Source organism: Mirounga angustirostris, unplaced genomic scaffold (assembly GCF_029215605.1).
Source record: "Mirounga angustirostris isolate CCGP_5_RB_7025 unplaced genomic scaffold, mMirAng1.0.hap1 SCAF_16, whole genome shotgun sequence".
Taxonomy (NCBI): domain Eukaryota; kingdom Metazoa; phylum Chordata; class Mammalia; order Carnivora; family Phocidae; genus Mirounga; species Mirounga angustirostris.
Genome location: NW_026991724.1, coordinates 743531 through 766960, shown reverse-complemented (window position 1 = coordinate 766960; position 23430 = coordinate 743531). Strand labels below are relative to the sequence as shown.

Genomic DNA, 23430 nt, shown 5'->3' with positions numbered 1-23430 from the left:
AGAACAGATCGGCGGCAGTAACTGGCGCTCCTCTCTCTTCCGGCCCCGCCCCAGGTACATCGAGCTGGAACGTGTCCGCGATGCTGCCGCACCCAGGGATGTCCCTCCGGCGCCTGCTCTGTGCTGTGGCCTCCCACCGGCCCGCCCCCTTGGGATGCGGAGGAAGCAGCCGCCTGCACACGGCCCCAGCCGCCTGTGCCGACAGGAGCGCCCCTGTGTTCACCCGCGCCCTGGCCTTTGCGGACAGGATTGCTCTCATTGACCAGCATGGCCACCACACGTACAAGGACCTTTACTACCACAGCCTCCGCCTGTCCCAGGAGGTGTGCCGTCTCCTCGAGTGTGCTGGCGGGGACCTCCAGGAGGAGAGGGTCTCCTTCCTGTGCTCTAACGATGTCTCCTACGTGGTCGCGCAGTGGGCCTCGTGGATGAGCGGAGGCATTGCTGTCCCCCTATACAGAAAGCACCCCCGGGCCGAGCTGGAGCGTTTCATCCAGGACTCCCGGAGCTCTGTGGTCCTCGCTGGCCAGGAGTACGTGGAGCTCCTGCGCCCGCTGGTCGGGAAGCTGGGGGTCCCGCTGCTGCCTCTGCCGCCCACGGTCTATGGTGCGGCGGCTGAGGAGCCTGGGGAGTGGGAGGTGCGGGAGCGGAACTGGAGAGACCGAGGCGCCATGATCATCTACACCAGCGGGACCACGGGGAGGCCCAAGGGTGTCCTGAGCACTCACCACAACATCAGGGCCATGGTGAGTGCTCCCGTGCTGCCGTGCTGGGGCTTCTGGGGGTGGTCTGTCTCGCCTTTCCTAGGCGACCGCCCCCAGCTGCCACCGTTTGCCCGCCCTCCCAGAAGCCTGTGGCCAGAAGTGACCACCAGTCCTGCTAGCCCGCGGGGGACGGCTCTGGGAAAGGCGGGGGTGGTCACTCAGGCTAAGAAGGACTTAGGGGCCCACCGAGGGCTCCTCAGGGCCGTGCAGCCAGTGAAGGACAGAGTGGCCCGCACACGATGGTGAGGGTTTCAGAGGAAGCAGCTGCGGAGCGGACGTTCAGGATGTATGATGAGCACTGGGAAACGCGAGCGCAGGACTCGGAGCCTACGGTTTGGCACTGTTTCCGTGTTCCGTGGCCGTAGCGTCTCAGCCAAGCTCTGCAGCTATTTTATTTACCTGTCGGTTATGTCCTCCCTGCTTCCAAAAAATGTGTGTGTGTACGATCCAGACTCTCGTACGCTAGGAGCAGTAAGAGAGACGCTCAGAACCGCGGAGATGAGGTGTGAGGTCAGTGCCATTGAGTCTCAGCCTAATTCAGTCCCCACGGCAGGGGTAAACTGAGTCCAGGCTGACTGCAGGCACGGCCTCATTGATAGGCTTTCTGTCTCCTGCAAGGTAGACGTTTTGTCTGGAGAGACCATCTGTTGACTGGTGCCTGTAAGGGGGTGTGTATGTCACGTGTGTTTGCCCGTATCGTTCACGGGCATGCAGGTGGCATCCTCGCTGGTGATTTTCAGAAGATTCCAATGGGCGTGTTTCACGGTGCTTCTTACTCAAAGCTCAGGATGTGGCGGAAACCCGGCTCCAGGTCCTGTGACCGACCGTTCAGCTGCGCTGAGGGAGGTTCCAGACTCAGGCAGGCAGAGCAGGGCGGGCGTTCGGATTCAGGCCTGGACTCTGCAGATGCCCAGAATCCAGGGCCCGCTGGAGCCAAAACCACGCTTCCGACTGCCTGGGGGAAGAGCCACCAAGAGCGCATGCGGAGGACTTGGGACCCCCTACACCAAAGCCCTGGCCTTGTCCAGCTCTGTTCTTGGACGTGGGGGTCTGCAAGTGAGCCAACAGACCCTCGGGCGCGTGGCCACGGTCCCCCTCAGATGCCGTGAAGGGCCAGGTGCCAGAGCGTGAGCCTCCCTGCTCCTCTTCCCAGCTGGGGAGGCCTCCCTGGCCTGGTGGCTTCCCTCCTGTCTGAGGCTGTCCTGTCGTCCCACAGGTGTTGGGGCTGGTCCACAAGTGGGCGTGGAGTAAAGACGATGTGATCCTGCATGTCCTCCCGCTGCATCACGTGCACGGCATCGTCAACAAGCTGCTCTGTCCCCTTTGGGTGGGGGCCACCTGTGTGATGCTCCCCGAGTTCAACGCACAGCAGGTAAGTTGGGGACGGGCTCTTGCCGTGACTGGATCTGGGGGCCACGTGTATGATGCTCCCGAGTTCAGCGCACAGCTGGTAGGTTGGGGACGGGCTCTCGCCGTGGCTGGATCTGGGGGCCCGTGGCGCCTTCCTCTGCAGTGTGGACTTTGCCAGCTATGTGGGTTCTCTGTTGCTGCTGTAACAAATGATCCCAAACTGGAGGGGCTTAAAACAACACAGCTGATTCTCTGACAGTCGTGATGTCAGAAGTCCTTCTTGTGGAGTGAAAGTCGGGGTGTTGGCGGGGCCGCTTGCATCTGGAGAGGCCGATTCCTGCTGTTTCTGACATCTAGCCGCACGGCGCCCTTGCTTGTGGCCACCTCACCCCAGGCTCTGCCCGCCTCCTGTGGACCCTGTGATCACATCAGGTCCACCTGCATGTCCAGGGTCCCCTCCTTTCTCAAAAGCCTTAACCCCATTTGCAAAGTCCCTTTTGCCACGTGAGGTGACATATCCATGTGGATTAGAACAGGATGTTTTAGGTCCGTTGCTCAGCCAAGCACACCAGCTTTCCTTTGTTCTGGAGCGAGAGGTCCAGCTGGGGGCCCTTTGTTGGTCCCCGATGTGCGCATCTCTGCAGCATGCTGTACCTTCCCCACCCAGCCAGGCCAGCAGGGCAGGGCCCCCCACTGCTGAGCAGAGCGCAGTGATGAGGATGCCGCTTTGCAGGGAAGAAGACCTGGTCAGGTACCCACCTGCCGCTGGATACTCTGCAAGCCTCAGTTTCCCATATGTCTTGGTCGAGGCTGGGTGCTGCACAGACTGCCCTTGGTGAGGGCTGCCAGGCTTGTGTCCTGGGAGGCACCGCCCTGCACAGCTGGCTGACTGTTTGCTTCACAGGGAACTGTCTCTTTGGGAGAGACCCGAGATTTTTGTTAATTTTCGCTATAACTTATGTGATGATTAGAGCTTTTATTCACAGGGAAAAGGTTGAAAAGAGAATGTTGAGGTCACATCATACTAGTTCTCAAAACACCAAATGGCCGGATTGTCAAAGCAAAGAGCCCAGGACACCCCTGAGGCCGGGCTCTTGGTGTGGGTTGGTGGCTGTGCAGGGGCCGTCCCGCAGGGTGGACCATCCCCAGCCGGAGGAGACCGAGGTCGTGCTCCAGCCAGCGCTCACCTAGTACTCCAGCTGCTTGAAGGCTCCTGGCCCATCGGAGGGTCTGTTGGGAAGAGCACCCAGGTTCCCTGCCCAGCAGCTCAGAGCTTGCATTGCCTCATGAAGGGGCCCTGGAAAGCCAGGGTCCTTAGTCTCCAGCGTCCAGCAGCGTCCACCCTTCTGCCTCCCTTAGGCCTCGTCCACCCCTCGCAGCCCAGAGCCTTAACCCACAGGTGGCGTTGGGAGTGGCAAGGAGGAGGCTCTGGGGACAGGCTCTTGAGAGCAGGGTAGCCTAGACAACCTTCCACGTCTCTGTCCCTCAGTCTCGTTCTCCGAGAAAGAGGACCAGCGTGAGCCCTGCCCCGGGGACATGCAGGAGTGCCCAGCACACAATGGGGACATCACAGCCAACACGGACACCTCTCCCAGGAAGACAGAGCATGAAGAAGGGGACCCTTTCTTCTCTTGCTCCTGCTAGAGTTTCAGTCCAGAAGGAACTCGCTGTGTATGACCCAGTGAGCCTGTTTTCTGACAGCCGGTTGTAGGGGAGTTTAGAGAAGGAGTAGCCATTGACAGGACAACAGAGGTGGAGGTCCTCGGGCCAAGGTGGTCACTTCGGGCCTGTCCCAAGAGCCCAGGGCCCTCTGGGAGGGCCCTGGGCCTTTTGTCCACTCCCTCAGCCGCCACAGCTCTGCCTTCATTGTTTGTGTTTTGTTTCGGAGCTGCAGGATCCTGGGAGGTTTTAGGGGAACAGAGAACCTGCAGCTTGAAGATGCCTTTCAGGGCAGCAGTCTGGGGCACTGTCCATGTTCTAGACGTAAAGGCCTCCTGGCAGGCCTGATGGATGGTCCCCCCCGCCATGCACATGCCCCTTCTTGGCAGGGCTCTGACCCAGGGCCCTGTTCTCCCCAACCCTGACCGGATGGCTGCCCTGGCCTGGACGAATGGGCTGGGGGAGGGGGAGCACCTGAGGCTGTGGGGCTGCTCAGCAGGGAGCATCCTGGCAGGGGCCACAGCACAGTGGGGTCCTTGCAGAATGCAAACTGCCCGCCTCCCCGAATCCTCCATCCCCTTGGAGGACTTCCAAGGACTGGGGGCACTCGACACAGCAAAGATGGTGCCCTGCTCTCGCCTCCCCAGCACAGCCCTTTGGCTCCAGCCAGGCTTTCTTCAGGCTTTCTCGGGAGCCACAGCCGTGCTGCCCAGGGTCCCCCAGTCCTCACCTTGGTTGCACAGGCAGGAAGAGGCAGGGGCAGAGCTCTGGAGACCGAAGCTTCCAGGTGCTCTTTAAACAGAGGGGGAGGCCGCCCTACCCTGACCTGGAGCCCCAGTGGCTGATGGCCGACACTGGTGGACATTGCGCATGTCCCCCTGTCCCAGCTCCTGATTTGGGAGTGACATGAGTGCCCCTGGTGGGTGTGGCAGGGATGCCCTTTGGGGCAGCAGTATGAGACCAGCCAGGCCTTTTCTTTCCCAAACCACAGACCCAGGAACCACAAAGAAAGAACAGGAAGGAAGCACTGCCCCCCACCCCCCAACCCACCCAACTAACCTGGACCTGGTGCCCTCACAACCCGCTAACCCAGGCGTCGTCCCCAAAGGTGGTGTGCGCCCCCTTGCCTCTGTCCCCCTCACCTTCCCACGCTCAGGCCTCTCTTCTAATAAGTGTGCCCACAGCCATGAGGCCCCAGGCCACTGCCCTCCTCGCTGCAGCCCCGCTTCTGACCCTGCTCCTACATTACCACCTCCGGCCCGGCGTCCTGCGCACTTCTTCTCTCCCCCTAGAATGTCGCCCCTAGAATGTGTCTAAAGCAGCGCAGGGTCCAGGCGTTGTGGCTGAGTGGGTGACGCGTGGGCCTCTCTCGCTCCGGCTTCCCCACTTGCTGTGTGGGTAACAAGGGCACACTGGCGGGCGGCAGGCTCACACCCTCTGCACCCCGTCTCACTTAACTATCACTGTGAGTGTGTGGATTTGTGTCACAGGCATTTGGAGGGGGATGGTTGTTGGTTTAGTAAAAGTTTTGCTGTATCAAGTGAAGAATCAGAGCATAAGTAGATACAACGTAACACAGTTGTCCACTTAAAATCCATCATGTGGTTCCTTAAAGCAGTAACTTCCCTGCAAAGCTCCAGGTTTGTACACATTTGTGTCTGTGAACGTCTGTGCTTTGTCTCGATTTATTTTGTGCATCCGTTAGCAAGATGTATTCTGAGGTATCAGAAAAGCCTCGGGTTTTGGGGGCTTCTGGAAATGCTCAACAGTTTTTCCGTATAAATTAACAGCGATTGCTTCTTTGCTTTGCACCATTTTGACTCAGGACAGGTCTCATAGCTTCTGTTTAAGAAATCTCTGTGAAGTAGGGCCCAGGTTTCTGTAGTGGTGTTAGATGGCCTGGGGTCCTGGGCTCTGCAGGTCACCCCACTGGGCCCAGCGTGGGCCAGCTGTGGGGTGACCGACCCTCCGTGCCCTGTGATGGGGCCTGGTGAGATGGCAGTGACATGAGGGCAGGTGGGAAGGTGGGCAGGCCATCGCGGCCTGAAGAACAAAGTGACTGTTGATGAGGCTGTCTCGCCCATGTCTCCGTGGATTCCCTCTGGCTGACTCCCCAGGATCTCCACTTCTTGCCGGGGGGGCGGGGAGGGAGCGATTTCTACCAAAGGCACTAAATCAGAGTGGGGCTGTGGGATCTGCCGGGCAAGGCTGCGCCAGCCATGTGAGGCAGGAGGGTGCTCCCCAGAATCCTGGTCATGTGAGGGCGGGGTTCCCAGTGGGGTCACTGCTCCTGCCCAGGACACTTCCCTTGGGGTAAACATGCTGCCCCAGGAGACCTGTGGCCCCAGACCAAGTTTGTTCTGGGATCTGAGAAATTGGCATCTGGGTGGGGGAGGGGGAGTGTCTTCAGGCTGAATGTGTGTCAGGGCGTCTGCAGAGTTGGGGAGGGGGAGCAGAGCACGTGACTCGCAGGCCTCGGGTGGGAGCCGCGGCGTGGGGGCCTCTAGGGCAGGGTGTGCACAGGGGCTGCAGGAGCCGTGTCCTCATTGCCCACTTTTGGCCAGAGCACCTCAAACACAAGAACCGCTTTCTGTGTTTAAGATTACCAAAAAATGAGTGATGGTTTGATCACCGGGGTCCCTGCATTAAGCTGGTTAAGCCTTCATTGTGGTCCCCCACCTGCCTAGCAGTCCTGCAGTCCTGGGACCCGGGCCCGCTTTCCAGTCCTGGCAACACGGCGGGGTGCTGTGGGGCAGGGTGAGTGACGGAGGTCCTGGACCCCTCACAAGGCTGCATCCGTGGTGGGTGGCACCCCGACTCGGTAAGTTTGAAAGCTCGCAGGCCTTCCTGTGTGCAGCCGGGTTTGGGAACCACTGTCTGACCCGCTGGGACAGCTCATGGCAGAGCCGGGCTGTGCGGTCTGGCCGCCTCAGAAGTGCTTTCGCTCGTTAAGAGGCAGGGTCTGGGGAGGCTTGTTCTCTGCACAGAATCCCCAGGTGGATGATTTTGAGTTTCCAGAGGAGTTGGGACAGCGTGGAGGAGACTGCTGTTGGAAATGTTGTGTTTCGGGACAGCAGCTCCGCCTTTGCTGACTTGGGTGAATTCCAAGACGGGCGTCAGGAGGTGGCATCTGCGTAGATGTCCCCTGTGTGCTGGGGGTCAGATGCCAGCTGGAGGACCAGGGGACTGGTCAGCACCCTTTACGTGGCTGACCACGTGCTCCATCCTTCCTTTAGCCTTGTGTGCGAAGCCTGGCCTGGCCAGGACCACGACACCCCAGAGTGGATGCTAGCTCATGGGGCCTGTCCTCCCTCTTCTGGTGCCAGGCAGCCTGTGAGGGAGGAACCCCCTCACGGTGTCTCGCCTGGGAAGTGGGAGTCTGTCCCGCTGTGTGTCCTCTTGTCCAAGTGCTCCTGGTAACAGGCGAGCCCTTGGTGGGCAGAACGGGGTCTGGCCATGGTGAGGGTGTTATCAGGGCTCATCAGGCTGGGAGGTGGCAGGGTCTGAGCACGGGTCAGCCACACGGGTAAGTGCCACGTGGCATCGGGCAGCTTCTCCTCAGCCAGATCAGGACAGCCACACTCTTTTCGGCCGCCCTCCTCCCAAGGCCACACCTTCCCAGTGACAGGCACAGCGCCAATTCGGCAGACCCACGTGTTTTTACAAGCCAGTGGAAGTAGGAGGCTGCACAGAATTTCCAGCAAATCAGCGTTCCAGAGCTTAGAAGGGACCCGCAGGCTTAGTCCAGATCATTGCCGTGGCGCGTGGAGGGAGAGAGAGCTGTGGGCCCGGGTCAAGGTCATGGCTGCACCTGGGCTGTAAGGGCCCTGTCAGGCAGCCATCCCGTCCCCATGGATTCCCTGTCCTTGCCGGGCTCGCGGCTCAGACTCCCTGTCCTTGCCGGGCTCGCGGCTCAGACTCCCTGTCCTTGCCGGGCTCGCGGCTCAGACTCCCGGTCCTTGCCGGGCTCGCGGCTCAGACTCCCGGTCCTTGCCGGGCTCGCGGGTCAGACTCCCGGTCCTTTGCGGGCTCGCGGGTCAGACTCCCTGTGACTTGGAGCCATTAGGTCTATTTCTTCTGCACTCAGTGGCAGGAGGAAGTGTGGATTATAGGAAGCTCTCCACGCCCATATTTTGTCTTCACTTCTCATTTCTCTGCTCAGTAATAAGAGTGGGGTCATGTTCACCTAAGTGAACTTCCTCAGTCATCCCAAATGTTGACTGAACATCAATTCTTAGTATGTTCTTGCTAATAAATAATTAGTTCACTTCTTTGCTTGTAAAGAATTGTACGATATCAGTTTTAGGGGCCTAGAGAGATAGCCTAATCGAACCCCTTCATCACGTCTTAAAACTTTTTGCAGTACGTTATGTTTCAGACACCTGAGAGAGCGATGAATGCCCGTGTGCCATCACCCGGCCTCGGCAGCTCCTGACTCAGGGTCATTCTTGTTTTAGCTGGAAATATCTGTCCTGCGTCAGGAGTCGTTTGAAAGGAAACCCAGATACCGGATGATTTCTGCATCTCTCAAAGCTAAGGATGCTTTTTTTTTTTTTTAAAGATTCCATCTGTTTATTTGAGAGAGAGAGAATGAGAGAGAGCACATGAGAGGGGGAAGGGTCAGAGGGAGAAGCAGACTCCCCGCCGAGCAGGGAGCCCGATGCGGGACTCGATCCCGGGACTCATGACCTGAGCCGAAGGCAGTTGCTTAGCCAACTGAGCCACCCAGGCGCCCACTAAGGATGCTTTTCTTAGAGTTGCGATGGCACCGTCATCACAGGGAGTACTGAGCGAGAACCCCTGCTGTCATGTGTCACGGGCAGTGTCCTCACTGCCAGGGCGGCCTGTGGTCTCCGGTGTGTCAGGACTGGATCCGAATGATGCCCCGCCTCCTACTTGGTGCAGACACCACCTGTGTGGCTTCACCTGCAGGCTCCCCTCTGTGTTTTCCTGGCATTTTTTGTTTAAGAGATCAGGCTGTGTGTCCTTTTGCAGATTGCGTCCTGATGGTGTCATTTAACGTGTTTCCATGTCCCCTGTACTTCTTGAGAATTGGTGGCTGGATTGAGAGATGAGTTTCAGGGTTTCTGTTTTGTTGTGGTGAGCGGGGAGACTTCCCGGTGGTGGTGGTGTCCCACAGGGGCACCTGCTGTCAACACTCACTGATGCTCACTGCCTAGAGCTGTTAGTACTCAGGGTCTGTACAGCGGGGATGTTTACTTTCATTGACAATAATTTACGTACATTCAGTTGTACATACATCAGGCATGTGCAGTGTCTGCCTTTATGTCTGTGACCCCCTGTGCAGCTGCTGTCTGCACCCAGATGAGGACAGAGGACGTTCTCATCACCCCAGAAGGTCCTCTCCTGCCTCAGTACCCCACCCCACCCCTGCGCCCACCAGAGCTAACGCTGGCCCAGCTCCTGGCGCTGTGAGTGCATCCCACGTGCTCCTTGTGTGAATGAACTCAACAGCACTGCTCTCTTGTGGCCTTCAGCTCATTGCTCTCTACTGAGATTCATTCTTTTGCTGCAGCGCATGTCACTTTGTCTTTTGTGTGGTTGTGTCATGTTCCATTGCTTATCCCTGCTGCCACGAAGGACACGGTGTTGTTTCCAGTTTGGGGGACATTATGAATAAAGCTGCTGGGGACGTTCTCATCAGGATCTTTCTGTGGACGCCTCTCCTGGATCTGTACCTGTCGGTGCTGGACACCCACTGGGCCAGACACAGCTTTCTTTTTTTTTTTTTAAGATTTTATTTATTTATTTGACAGAGAGAGACACAGCGAGAGAGGGAACACAAGCAGGGGGAGTGGGAGAGGGAGAAGCAGGCTTCCCGCCGAGCAGGGAGCCCGATGCGGGGCTTGATCCAGGACCCTGGGATCACGACCTGAGCCGAAGGCAGTCGCTTAACGACTGAGCCACCCAGGCGCCCCCAGACACAGCTTTAATTGTGGTGAAACTGTGGCAGACTTCTCCAAGGCGGCTGTGTATTTTACCCCCCAGCAAGGGGTGAGGGCTGCTCCATATTCTCGCCCACACCTGGTATTGTCAGTCACGCTCAGTGTGCATGTGTGTTTTCGCTTCCTTTTGTTGAGATGTGGCACACATGCATTACAACCCACAGATCTCAGTCATTCACCGTGTTGTGGTGAATGTGCATGTGTGGGGCACGCCAGGTCTGGATATAAGAGGTCCCCAGCCCACCAGAAGGTCTGTCGTGCCTCCTTCCAGCCACCTCGTCGAATTTTATTACTCTAAGGCAGTTGATCTGTTTCTGAACCTTGCACGTGATGTACCCACAGCGACTATACTCCTGTGTCTCATGCTGTCCCCGTATCTTTGAGATTCATCCACGTTCACGTGACAACAGCTAATTCCTTCTCATCACCAAGGGTCCCACTGCTGTTCATCCGTTCTCCTGTTGGTGGACATTTGGGTGGTTTCCATTTTGGCTTTATGAGAAAAGCTGCTGGGAACATTCCATGGAAGTTTTTTTGCAGACGTGTATTTTCATTTCTTTGGGGTAAATACCCAGCAGTAGGATTACTGGGTCGTGGAGTCATGTGTGTTTGACTTTGAGAAACTGCCGAACTCTGGTTTCTGTTCTTTGCTTCCATCAGCAGTGACAAGGGCGCCAAAGCTCCAGCCCTGCCAACGCTCGGTTGTTCGGGCTTTTTACATTTCAGCCACCTTCCTGCGTGTGCAGTGCTACCTTATTTTTATTATAAAATTTGCCTTTCTCTTAAGCACTTTTTCGTGTGCTTGAGTGGTCACTCAAAGATCTTTTTATTTTTATTTATTTATTTTTTTAAAGATTTTATTTATTTGAGACAGAGAGAATGAGAGAGAGAGAGCACATGAGAGGGGGGAGGGTCAGAGGGAGAAGCAGGCTCCCTGCCGAACAGGACCCCGATGCGGGACTCGATCCAGGGACTCCAGGATCATGACCTGAGCCGAAGGCAGTCGCTTAACCGACTGAGCCATCCAGACGCCCTCAAAGATCTTTTTAAATTGAGCTTTTTGTTATTGATCTGTAGGTGTTCTTTATATATTCTGGATAAAAGGCCTTTGTCAGAATTACATGTTTTGAATCTTTCTCCATTCTGGTTTTTGTTTCACAAACCAGTGTCTTTTTTAACAGTGTCTTGTGGTACAGAGAATTTTTACATTTGTAACACTGATTTGGCAGCAGTAATGGTGTGGACATCATTGACTTATTCACAGTCTTGGGGAAAGCATTAACATTTCACGGTTAAGTGTGATGCTAGCTGTATGGTTTTGTAGATGCCGTATGTTAGCTCAAGGAAGTACCCAGTGCCTCCCTGTCTGCTGAGAGCTCTTATCTTAGAGGGTAGAGTATTACAGACGGCCGTGTCTACTGTGGTGATCACGCGGCATCTGCCCCTTTATTTACTTATTATTTATCTGTTTCCCCCTGTAGTCTGCTAATGCAGTTACTTACACTGATTTAAGTCTTTCATGTTTCTAGCTTCCTCACCTTGCAGCCCTGCAGCAGACTTCCTAAGGTTGGGATGTGTTGTCTTTTTATATATTGCTAGATGAGATTTGCTGTTATTTTGCTTAGGCTTTTGCATGTGTGTTCATGAGGAGTGCAGGTCTGCAGCTCTCTTGGGACCTCCTTGCTGGGCTCCTGTGTCAACACAGTGCTCCCCTTGTGAAGGGCTTCTTCCTCCCTGGGCATGTTGGTGTAAGGCTGAGGCTGTTCTTCCTTGAATGTTTGCTCGAGCTCACCGTGGAAGCCATCCGGGCCAGACATCTCCAGCAAGGCTTTTAATTAAGGGTTCAATCTCTTTAACAGATACAAGACTTATAATATTTATATTTTGTTTCTTTTTTTTTTAAGATTTTATTTATTTGCGAGAGAGAAAATGAGAGACAGAGAGCATGAGAGGGAGGAGGGTCAGAGGGAGAAGCAGACTCCCTGCTGAGCAGGGAGCCCGATGCGGGGCTCGATCCCGGGACTCCAGGATCATGACCTGAGCCGAAGGCAGTCACCCAACCAACTGAGCCACCCAGGCGCCCTATATTTTGTTTCTTGTGTCAGTTCTGGTAGGTTTTTGTTTTTAAAGGAAATTATCCATTTCATCACAATTGTGAAATGCATTGTAGCTCCTAAGTTCTCTCCTTGTGCTTTCAGTGCCTCTGGGATCTGTGGTGGTGTCTCCTTTAGCTGTGACATGGGTGGTTTATGCTTCCCTTCTCGTGGTCACTCTCGTGTCAAGGCTTTCTCTAATGCATCTGTGTCTTCGCCCTCTGTTCTTTATTCCTTTATCTTCACGACAAGCTGTCACTGCTGTTGCTTTAAGCAGTCAGGATTCCGTACCTTCTGCAGTGATTCCCAGGACTTTGCTTCTGCGGTGCTCCCCGTGCCCTCCTTCAGGTCTGTGCCCCTGTCGCTCGCCAGTCTCCCAGCTTGTTTGCCTTGAGTGTTCGTATTGTGTCTTTCTTGCAGCTCTGTCCAGATGTAACTCACATACCATGAAAGTCACTATTGTACATGATTCAGTGATTCTTCATAAATCTAGAGTTGTCTGCCATTGTCTCACTCCCTGCTCCCACGCCATCCCTGGCGACCGCCGTCTGCCTCTTGTCTGCACAGTCCCTTTCCTGGACGCTGCATGGACACAGAGTCATGCAGCTTGCAGTGTTTTATGTCTGGCTTCCTTCTTTCTGCAAAACAGCTCTGAGTTTCCCCCGTGTTGTAGCATGTGGGGCAGTGGTTGCTTTTTTTGTTCCTGAAGAGCACCCCGTTGTGTGGGTACACGTGCTCTGTTTGCCCATGAACCATCTGAGGGGCCGTGGGTTGCTTCCGGTTTTTGTCTGTTAAGAATCATGCTGCTGTGGGGCGCCTGGGTGGCTCAGTTGGTTAAGCGACTGCCTTCGGCTCGGGTCATGATCTCAAGGTCCTGGGATCGAGCCCCGCATCGGGCTCCCAGCTCAGCGGGAAGCCTGCTTCTCCCTCTCCCACTCCCCCTGCTTGTGTTCCCTCTCTCGCTGTCTCTTTCACATCAAATAAATAAATAAAATCTTAAAAAAAAAAAAAGAATCATGCTGCTGTGAAAATTTGCACCCAAATCCTTGTGTGGACATGTTCTCATTTACCTTACAGAGATGTGCAGGAATAGAATTGTCAGATTGTAGGGCAAGTTTATGTTTCGTATTTTAAGAAACTGCCAAGCTGTTTTCCACATGGGCTGTTGTTTACATTCTCACCAGCAGTATGCAAGGACCCTAGTGTCTCAGGGTCTCTCCACATCAGCGCCAGCCCTGGTTGCTGTTTTAAGTTATTGTTACGGTCATTCTAGTAGATACAAGGTAAGTTCTGTGGTTCAATTTGCATTTCCTTTTCTTTTTTAAGATTATTTATTTGAGAGAGAGCATGAGCGGGGGGGGGGCGGGGGGGGAGAGAATCTGAAGCAGACTCCACACTGAGCACAGAACCCGAGGTGGGGCTTGATCACATGACCCGAGATCACGACCTGAGCCAAAACCCAAGAGTCGGAGGCTTAACTGACTGTGCCATCAGGGGCCCTTCAGTTTGCATTTCCTTAATGACCAGTGATGTTGAGCATTTTTTCATGGTCTCATTTGCATCCGTATATCTTCCTTGGTGAACTATTTAGAACTTTTGCCCATTTTTGCATTGGGTTATTTATCTTACCGAGTTGTAAGCATTCTGTATATATTCTGGATATAAGTCTTTCGTCAGAGAGATGGTTTGCAAATATTTTCTCCCAGTTTGGCTTGTCTCTTCATTTTCTTAGTGGTATCTTCTGAAACACATGTTTTTAGTTTTGATGAAATCCATTGTATCAGTTAATTTCATAGACCATGCTTTTGGTGTGATATCTGAGAAATCTTTGCTCAAACAAGATCATGAAGATTTTTTCCTAGAAGTTTTATAGTTTGAGCTCATGCATTTAAGTCTCTGATTCACCTTGGGTTAATTTTTATATGTGGCAAAGGTCTAAAATTCATCCTTTTGCAGGTGGGTGTTCAGTTGTCCTCGCACTGTCTGCTTAAAAGATTATGCTTTCCCCAGCTGAAGTGAGGGCTCTCTTCTGTCAAAAACCAATTGGCCATGGGGCGCCTGGGTGGCACAGTCGGCTGAACATCCAATTCTTGGTTTCGGCTCAGGTCGTGATCTCAGTGTCGTGAGATCGAGCCCCACATCGGGTTCCATGCTCAGCACAGAGTCTGCTTCTCTCTCTCTCTCCCTCTGCCGCTCCCCCCACGCTCGTTTGCTCTCGCGCTCTGTCTCTAAGATAGATAAGTACACAGAATCTTTACAAACATACGAACGGTGGGCCGTGCATGTGTTGGTTTATTCTGGGCTCCAGTCAGTCCATGGGTCTGGGGGTCTGGGCTCCCACCCACACCATGCTGCAGTGGTCACTCTTGCTTTAGAGCAAGTTCGAGAGTTGAGAGGTGTGAGTCCTCCACACTTATTCTCCCTTTCCACACTTCTTCTGACCCTTTTGGGTCTTTACCCTTCTTGCAAGTGCTGGGTCAGCTTGTCGGTTTCTGCACCCAGAGCTTATCGGGGTCCTGGGGGGCGCATGTTGATGCTGCAGCTCGGAGGGGGAGACGTGCTGCCTCGTTTTTGGTGAGGCCGCGAGCCCAAAGACGCAGGGCGTCCCTGCCAGGCCCACAGCCATGCTGTGCTGGTTCTTCCTCGGTCGCCCGCGGGTCGGTCACGGTGCCCCGTCTCCTGTCCTCCCGTCCCCCTTCAGCATGGACCTTTTCCGCGAGCCTGTGTCTCACTGCTTCTGTCCTTCCTTCTGTGCCACCCCATCCGTGCCTCAGTCTGTCCAGTGAGTTCATGACTTCAGATAATACGTCTCCCGTTTTGTAATGGTTCTTTTTGTATTTCCACTTCTCCAATGAAATCCTTGATTTTCCCTCATTTTGTTGATCTTTTCTTCTAAATTCCATAGGACTCTTTGCTGTAATTACCTTGACTTCCTTGTCTGATAATTCCAACACCTGGATCTTCTGAGGGCCTGCTTCTGTTGACTTTCCCTAGTTATGGGTCACCTTTTCCCGTTTCCCTACATGCCTTGCAATGTGGGGGGTGCTGATTGTTGTCCCTAAAAGAACGGTATTCTTTCCCCTGAGAGATACGCCTGCCTCCACACAGCCCTTCCACTTAAGGTCAGGGTGTGTGGGACTGGCCCCTCGAACACGGGGCAAGGTCTGTGTGTGTTCAGGGTGCTGAGGTTCAGTCTGTGCGCATCCTGACCGGAGGCTTATCCGGCAGCACCGTGGTGAAGACACCACAAAATGCGGGTGCTGAGCCGGCTTTTCCTAAGGACCAGGGGTAGCACCCAAGCTCTGCAACCAGTGAGGCACTTGGGGCATCTTTATGTTAACACAGGAAGCATCGGTTACCAGACGAAATAAAGATTCACATGATATTTTCTGACATAATCTCCGTCTCTGCGTGTCTGCTAGAGCCAGGCCCCATGCTGACCCGCAGGCTCGCAGGCGCCACTTGGGAGAGTGTGAGGTGCGCCCTCTCTCCTGACGGCAGACGCGAGGCTGGAGCCGTGCCCCGCTCTCTCCCTGTGGGGCTGTCCCTCCTCACAGATCACCCTGCAGCCAGACGTCAGCGTCCCCGGCATGGGGGCTCCTATGGGAAAGGCCAGGGGCTGTGTCACCTAAGGGACACACCGCGTAGTGGGAGCCGCGAACGGGCCTTCAAAGCTGAAGGAAGGGAGCGGTCTCCGTCAGGAGAACCGCGCCGGAGCCAGACCTGTCTGGACGCGTCTGAGCGTGTGCGTGTTTCCTCACGTCTGCCTCCTTTTTCCTTTCTAGGTTTGGGAAAAGCTCTTAGGTTGTGAAACTCCACGGATTAATGTATTTATGGCAGTGCCTACAATCTACGCCAAGCTGATGGATTATTATGACAGACATTTCACCCAGCCTCATGTCCAGGATTTTGTCCGTGCAGTTTGTGAAGAGAAGATTAGGTAAATGGAAACAGTCTGCACTCCTGCCCAGAAAGCCTTAAAGATCAACTAATATCACATATGTTTAGTAAAACAGTCCCAACTTGTAGGAAGCAATATTTTCCACCCCCTCTGATGGATAGACTGAGCTGTGTTTTCTGTGTGTCCGTCTGTATTTTGTCTCTCTCTCTGAGTCTGTCCAGATGCATCTGTCTCTGTCAGTCTGTCTCCGTCTGTCTTGTGGTCCAGTCAGAAGGACGAGGGCTCGCCCCCATCCGTTCTGGCCCTCGAGCCCCCCGTCCCCCCGCGGAGCACGCCCACCCCTGCCCTGCCCCTCCCAGACCTGCTGACAAACACCCTTCCTGACAGCACATGCGCGGAATCTTCCGGGCCCTTCCGTGGCATGAGGCTTGTTCTGCTTTCTGTCACGACCCTGCAGACACAGCACGCTTCTCCCTGATTTTCACTCAAGGGTGAGCCCCTGAGAGAGTGCACACCCAAGTGGGGGGCTTGGTGAGTTTTCCCAGGACCGGGGACATGTGACACGCTCTGTGAGGCAAGCACAGCCTTTCACGGCACGTGGAGCGAGCTGCCTGGCCAGTGTGAACGGGACGCTCTCGGTGTGATGCGTGTGCGTCAGGCTGAAGTGACAGGTGCCACCCCCGCGAGCCCGCCGGCCGCAGCTATGGGCTGTCTCCTTGCGTCTGCCCTCCTGCGCCTCAGACCTGGAAGCAGTTTATGCACAAACCAAATTCTTACCAGTGTTGCTGTGATTTAGGGTTGTTTGTAGACGGCACATCAGTCGTGTGCAAAGCATGCCTCCAAAGACCCTAAAATTATTTTTTTACCTCAGTTACCTGTTCCTTTTGAAGACCTGTTTTACTCTAAGATGCACCCAACAAATTCTTTTTAAGAGAACAGAGTTAAAATCTAGCCCCCGACTGGCGTTTTTGTCATGAGCTCGAGGTGCTGGTTGACTGAAGAGCGCCGTGCGTGTCTGGTTTTCGTTGTCCGGCCGGGGAGGACGCCGCCTCGGAGAAGCTAAGGCCGCCTCTGTTGTGCTGGTAGGTTGATGGTTTCGGGATCGGCCGCCCTGCCCCTGCCTGTGCTGGAGAAGTGGCAGGACATCACAGGCCACACTCTGCTGGAGCGGTACGGGATGACGGAGATCGGCATGGCCCTGTCCAACCCCCTGACCGCCACTCGCGTGCCAGGTATGAGCAGCCCCTGCCGGCTGTGTCCTCTCTGCCCCGAGCCCTCAGCTGGGCTGGGCCGGGGAGGACGCTGCCCTGCTGGGCCAGAGAACTTCCTTGGGGCGCCAGCCAGGCGGCGTGGTCTTTCCCCCCGTGGGCACTCACGTTTCTCCCAAGTGGCCGGTCAGGGATGGGACAGATAGGTGTTCTTGATACCAGTGTCCTTCCCAGGTGACAAGTGGGAAGAATGGGATCGACCAGGATCCATGTGCTCAGCAGTGTGCCTCCCGGGGCGGGCGCTGCTTCCGTGCAGACCACGGGGCCCACTGCCAGAGCCTCCCGTGCAGGCACCCAGAGCCATGCAGGGTGTCGGGGCAGCGGGTGAGGGGGCCCTCCATGTGTCTGGATGACCTGCAGCTGCAGACAGCTTCCCGCCCTGGGCTTACCATCAGCCTTCTCTAAGACGGTCCCACTGACTTTAGCTCAGACTTGCACATCCAGGCTCCTCAGCAGGGAATCTGCCAGCAGAGCCCAGGCCTGAGGTGTGGATGTGCTCTGCTCTGACCTCGGCGCTCTCCCAGGCGTGGGACATTGCCTCCTGCAGGCCCACAGCACAGGAGAGAGCCCCTTAGAAGTAATAGCAAAACAACTCCGGCTCTATGATTATATCCCTGCATCCATTTATCGTGCACATACGGTAAAGTTCTCCCTTCCCACGTTCAGTTCTGTGAGGTTTTGAAAACACACGTAGCCGACCACACGCTTGAGACACGGAAGGGCCTGACGGCTCAGACCCTCCCCTTCTGCGCACTCAGCACCTCTTCCCCCCAGGCCAGGCAAGCACGCACCTGTTTTCCCTTCTTGTACTTGTGCTTTCTCTGGAATGTCGTACAATGAATCCTACAGGACGTGGCCCTTTGGGTCCTTTAGCGGGATGTGTCTGAGACTCATCCATGTGGGCATGGGTTCCTTTCCCTTGCTGAGTAGAATTCCACGGTGTGGACAGGCCACTGTTTCTTGGCCTGCTCTGCCGCCGAAGGACACTGGGTTGTGTCTGGTTTGGGACAGTTACCAGTGGGGCTGTTGTAAACATTTGTATGCAGCTTCTCTGCAAACATGTGCCTTTATTTCTCATGGGTCACACCCAGGGTGGGGTTGGTAGTCAGAAGGTAGGTAAGTACTTGACTTCCCCAGAAGTGGCCAGACTCTGTCCAGAGCAGCCCCTGATGCAGGGGTGACAGGCTTTTGGCAACCACACAAGCTGCCGGGGCCACATGGCTGGTGTGTGACGGAGTGGATGTTCATACTGTGGCACCGGGATACCCACTTTGCCACGAGCACAGCAGCGTGGCCCAGTTTGGGGGAAGAGAGGGTGGCACAGAGATGCATGGGGAACCTTCTGGTTCATTAGAAGAGCAAACACAAGACCAGGAGCCAGGGCAGGATGGAGGGCACAAGGGAGGCCCAGCTGGGGGCTCACCCGGGTGGTAGAGGGAGAACCCCCAGGTGACTGGGGAAAGCAGAGGTCAGGACAGAGGTTACGCGAGGGTCCCTGACTGACCTGGCCTTTTCCAGCCCCCCATGAGGAAGGTAGAACGCGAAGGCTCTGAACCCCAAGGACACTGTGAGGAACAGGAGGGCGTGGGTGTAGTCGCTCTTCCTAACCGCAGGATCAGATACCCATGACCTTGTCTGTAAGGCAGGCCTCCAGCAGTCGAGACCAATGCTGGTTCTTTGGTTTGGAAAAAGGCAAAGTGGCATCGTTTCTGGAGAAACTGGTTGAGGGCTTTCCTTGGCACCTTCGGTCCCATCCGTGCGCCTTGATGCCTGGGCTGGGCTCATGGTGCGCTTGGGACGCGGCCGACCATCCCGGGCCCCACACCTGCTTCCAGCCCAGGGCTTCAGGCCGGCCCCTTCCTTCGGGCTGCCCACACGGCCTCTGAGCGTTGCTCTCACGGTCACTGCAGTGACCGCCAGGATCCATGTTTAAAGGTCCTCCAAAGCTGACAGGGCACACAGGGCAAGGCCAACCTTGAAAGAGGGACCTGCTGCACGGAGAGGGTTGTGTGTCAGGCTCTGGGTCGGATCTTCCGACTGTTCCTTCTCTGCGTCCCTGGTGGTTACCATGAAGGGGGATGAATAATTCATGGCCTGGCGCTGCTGGGCCTAATCACGCTCTAGTTGGAGGTGGAGATCAGAGGCACTGATGGCTCCTGCAGGGGGCTCCGTGGAGCGCTGACAGGAACTCCAGGACCTTACCAGCCTGTTCCCGTTCTCCCGGGGCCAGCTGCAGAGCTGCATCCCTCCCTGGATGCTGGACAGAGCCACAGGCCAACTACAGTTATCTGGAAAGAGCCGACAACGGTCTCAGAGATGCAGAAGAATGACATGCACTTCTGACCATGCCCGGCACTGCCGCCCAGGGGACACTGGCGGGGGGCACCGTCCCCGCGGGTGCAGGAGGGGACTGCTGCTGGTGGGCCCTGCTCTGTCTGGCCAGCTCAGGCGGGGTGGACGTGGTTTGGGGCCACGGCTGCCCGTGCAGACTGCAGCGTCTTCTCTGGGTGGACCTCACCCCACGGTCCCTGCGGACTGTGAAGCTGGAGTCGTCGTCTGCACCAGGAGATTTTAGTCATATTGTTGTGTCTGATGCGGTAATTAAGCGCGGTTCTGCCTGCACTCCCACGAGATCGTAATGTCTGGCCGCGGTCACTGTTGAGATGGAGGAAAGGCCAGGGAGGAGCAGGAGGAAGCTGGGAGGAGGGTTTCTTCCTTTTTAAAGAGTATTGCAAGGAGAAAGCAGTGGATTGGAAGGAGGGGAGGAGGACGGTGGGTGGGGAGGCTCGTGTTTTCGAATTGAGGAGGACGGTTATGGGACCCTCTTCTGGTGAAAAGTACATGCTGGGTTTCTGCCTCCATACCTGGCACAGAGGTCCTGGAACCCTTGGGATTTCCTAGGTGATGGGCACCACCAAGGGGTCCTAGCTGTTCACAAAAGCCCCTTCCCCAACACCTGAGTCTCTGCTCATGATACGAGCTTGGGAAAGCCCCTAAGGGTGGGGCTGGGACCAACCTGCGATTGGAGGGGTGGAACCTTTGGGGAGCAGAGAGGGGCTGTGGGCTGAGTCAGTGGCCAGTGGCTTCATCAGTCGTGGGACTTCCATAAAAACCCTGTGGACGCTGGTGCACAGAGGAGGTGCTGGGGGTGGTGCCTTGGGGGCCGGGAGCTCGGGGACCCCCCTTTCCTTGTGGATTCTTTTCAGCAACAAGCTTAACTCCTCCGTTGTGTACGCTGCTCTCCCCAGGCCTCAGGTCTGTGCAGAAGGGCTGACAGACACGCGGCTCGGTGGCGGGCCAGGGTCCGAGGTCCTCACACTGCTCCCGCCTGCTGGTGTGGGACAGCCGAGAGCCCTCTGGTTACAGCCCTGACCTCCCCCCACCAGGACCTCAGATGCAGAAGACAGGCCATAAGGACAGTGTGGTGCCATATTCTAGCAACATGAGGCCCGTGTAGCTGACCTTCCCAGGAGTTTGGATCCCAGAATCCTGAGCAGATGTTGAGTTGTGGAGTCAGCCTTCCAGGCACTTGTCCCAGGCCAGATCCTCACCGATGCCAGTGGTTAAATAAAGGGCCTGAAGCCTTGATGTGAGTCCTCCCTCACAGCTACTGAGCATTTGGTGTCAGGACCTCTGCCCACATTGGTCCTTTGTTAGAGTGGCCGTGGGGACGCGGGGCGCAGCAGGCCGCTCCACCGGGTGCTCCTGGTGGGATGAATACACTGAGCATACCGTGGGTGCCTAATAAATGAACCAGAATGCTGGTGGCATTCTCCACCTGCCAGCTCCGTCCCTCTTGGGCCTTCTTGGGCACAGGCGCTCTTCGTGCCCCCCAGGGACAGTCCACCGTCACCCGCGCTCTTACTGCACAGCCAGCTGCCAGCGGGGACGTGGCAGCGACCCCAGCCTCCAGCCTGGGCACCGAGAGCCTCCCCAAGGTGATGGAGCTCTGGAGCATTCGGAGCCGGGCCTCGCAGGCCACGGGCGGCTGAGTGCTGGCCGCTGCGGAGCCCCGTCCCTGTGGCTCCGGGGTCTGCTTTCTCTGCAGCCCTGTCCTCTCTCTTCTGCAGGTTCTGTGGGGACCCCGCTGCCGGGCGTCGAGGTGCGCATCGTCTCAGAAAATCCGAAGAAGGAGGGCTGCCCCTATGTGCTCCACGCGGAAGGAAATGAAAAGGAGACGCAGGTGGGCCGCTCTCTGAGCTCAGTGGGCAGCACACAGGCATCACGTGGCCGTGACCGCCCAGCAGGCCAGCCACAGAGGGTGAGGGTCTCTGCTTTGGGGGTGGAGCCCCCACCGCGCAGGGACGGCTCCTCCTGGACAGCAAAGGTGCTGGCTGGTGGTGTTTCTGGGCGCTGTGGCCTTGGGGACAGTGCTGGGCCCAACCTCCAGGGCTCTGCCCCGCTGCCCCCCAGGCTCCATCCACCAGGGACGCTGCGAGGCGGGTCGTGACAGCCTCAGAACAGCCCTTGTTAAAACAGGTTGTTGTAGGCGCCATCTGGTTAAAACTTGTGCGGGCGGGGCCCTGTCCCCACTCAGTGAACGCAGGGCAGGTGTGGCCAGCTCTGGGAGCCTTGCGAGGCCAGTGTGGGCGACTCACAGAGCCCCGAACACGAAGGTTGCCCCCGGCCGCTGGATTCAGTGGTGGCTCTCACCGATACTCTGAGTCAACAAGGGTGAAGCAGGGGGAGAAGGGGAGATTATGGTCTTCAGTGAAGATTCTCATAGTTACTATCTGCTGGTCGTAAGCGAATGGTAATCAGAAGACATTGCGGTTGGCGGGAGCTGGAATTTTGGTTTAAAAAGAGATTACTTTGTCTAAGCCGATGTGCAGGCTGGACTCCCGTGTAAGGGATCTCTGTTATGAGGAGTGAGCGGCTTCTCTCTCCCTGCAGCCCCGCTCTCCCGTTCGGCACCTGCCTCGCCTGTGGCCTCGGTGTCCGTGTCTCAAGTGGGGGGTCAAAGAGACTGCCAAGCACATGGGTGGAACGGGGTGGTCTTCGGTGTAATCCTACGGTGACGTTCACAGTGACGTCAAGAAGGAGGTGTTCCGTCTGCCCAAGACCCCTCACCTGGGCCTCGGGTGGAGGGCCAGCCTGTGGCACCTCGCCGGGCTCCCGAGGCCTCTGCTGCCCGGTCGTGACAGGCCTCCAGGCCCACCCTCAGTCCCTCCGTGGTGTGCGGGCAGGCTCCCGGCTGCCCTCGGGCGGATGCCCGCCTCTCTCCAGGACAGCCTGGAGGCCCCGAGCCGTAGCTGTTGCTCCCTGACCACCCTCCGCTTGGGCTTCTGCCTCAACACGGCTGTTCCAGGCTGTCAGCCTCAGCCACACCTCGAAGTCCTCTTCTGGCTCATGGCCTGCGCCCTCAGTCCCCCGCCTCCTCACGGACGTGCTCACACCCAGGTCACCTGCGCCTGCGATCCGTGCGGTGATGGGCTGCCTCCCCGTCTGGACACCCAGCCTATTTGCTGGGTCGGGGATGGCCGGGGGGAGTTCGAGGGACCCTGGTCTGTCACGGCGTGTGGGTCAGTCCCCAGCCAGCAGCACAGATAGCATTGCCTGCCCCTGCATCCCCCAGGTGCCATTCCCCTGACCACCTGGCCTCCAGGCGCACGCGGGGCGCTTCTCCCCCTGCAATTACAACGAAATCTACCTGCTTCGCAGCTGGGGTGCAGCCCGCCCGCCTGACTGCTCCTCGTCCGTCTTTACTTGCTGCAGTCTGAAGAGCGCTCAGCGCTGGAATGCACTTAAATAGGAAGACCTGCAGCCCCGGCCCTTGACAGACAGAAGGAACGCGTGCTCCCGGGGTGGCCCTGGGGGCCGTGGGGACGGGAGGGATTGAGGGAGCCAGAGTCCCTCCCCACAGGGCACGCCATGCACACACCTCTGTCTAAATGTGAAGACGGGGGATTCAGGGCTCCTGCTGTGTGTTCTAGAACATTCCCAGCTTGCTCAAGGAATCAGTGTGACCATCCAGAACAGAGCTGCCTCGATGACCACATGCAGGCCTCAGGGTCCCCACGTGCGGCCCTGTGACCGGGGAGGCTGCCCTCTCTCCCTTGGTCCTGCTGGCAGGAACCGCCAGCCGTGGCTTGAGTTACCGACCCCTTGTCCGGACCATGGGACTCGGGCCTCGTGCATGCTATCCGCGAGGGCCGTGCTCACCTTGCATCTCCCTCCCTCTGTCCTTTCAGAGTGGGGACTCAGACACTTGTCACTGTCACCCCTGGGACCTGTGGAGGGAGAGTGGCCCATGGGCAGCTTCTGTCTGGCTCCCCGCCCCCTCCACGAGAGCTGCTCATGACCGCGTCTTTCCCGGGAGCCCGTCGACACCATGGTGTGTGCATGAACCCGGGCAGGCTCAGGCCATCCTGAAGGAAGCATGTTTGTGTTGTTTTCATGACGTGTCGCAGTGGAAACGAGCTAACCTGT

At 56.6% G+C, this 23430-nt stretch overlaps 1 protein-coding gene across 11 annotated transcripts in view; it reads left to right on the top strand.

Moving 5' to 3' along the window:
* Nucleotides 1–23430, top strand: part of ACSF3 (acyl-CoA synthetase family member 3) — a 50801-nt gene that overhangs the window by 5582 nt on the left and 21789 nt on the right. For 8 of the 11 annotated variants that reach the window (XM_064581225.1, XM_064581222.1, XM_064581224.1 and 5 more), the window contains 5 exons: nt 55–746; nt 1981–2136; nt 15618–15772; nt 16820–16965; nt 21072–21262. In XM_064581225.1, the coding sequence (XP_064437295.1) occupies nt 81–746; nt 1981–2136; nt 15618–15772; nt 16820–16965; nt 21072–21262 (1314 nt within the window). In that variant the 5' untranslated portion in view covers nt 55–80. Of the gene's footprint in view, nt 1–54; nt 1821–1980; nt 2137–15617; nt 15773–16819; nt 16966–21071; nt 21263–23430 lie in introns of those variants that run through there. The other 3 variants (XM_064581227.1, XM_064581232.1, XM_064581231.1) reach the window with 2 other exon arrangements.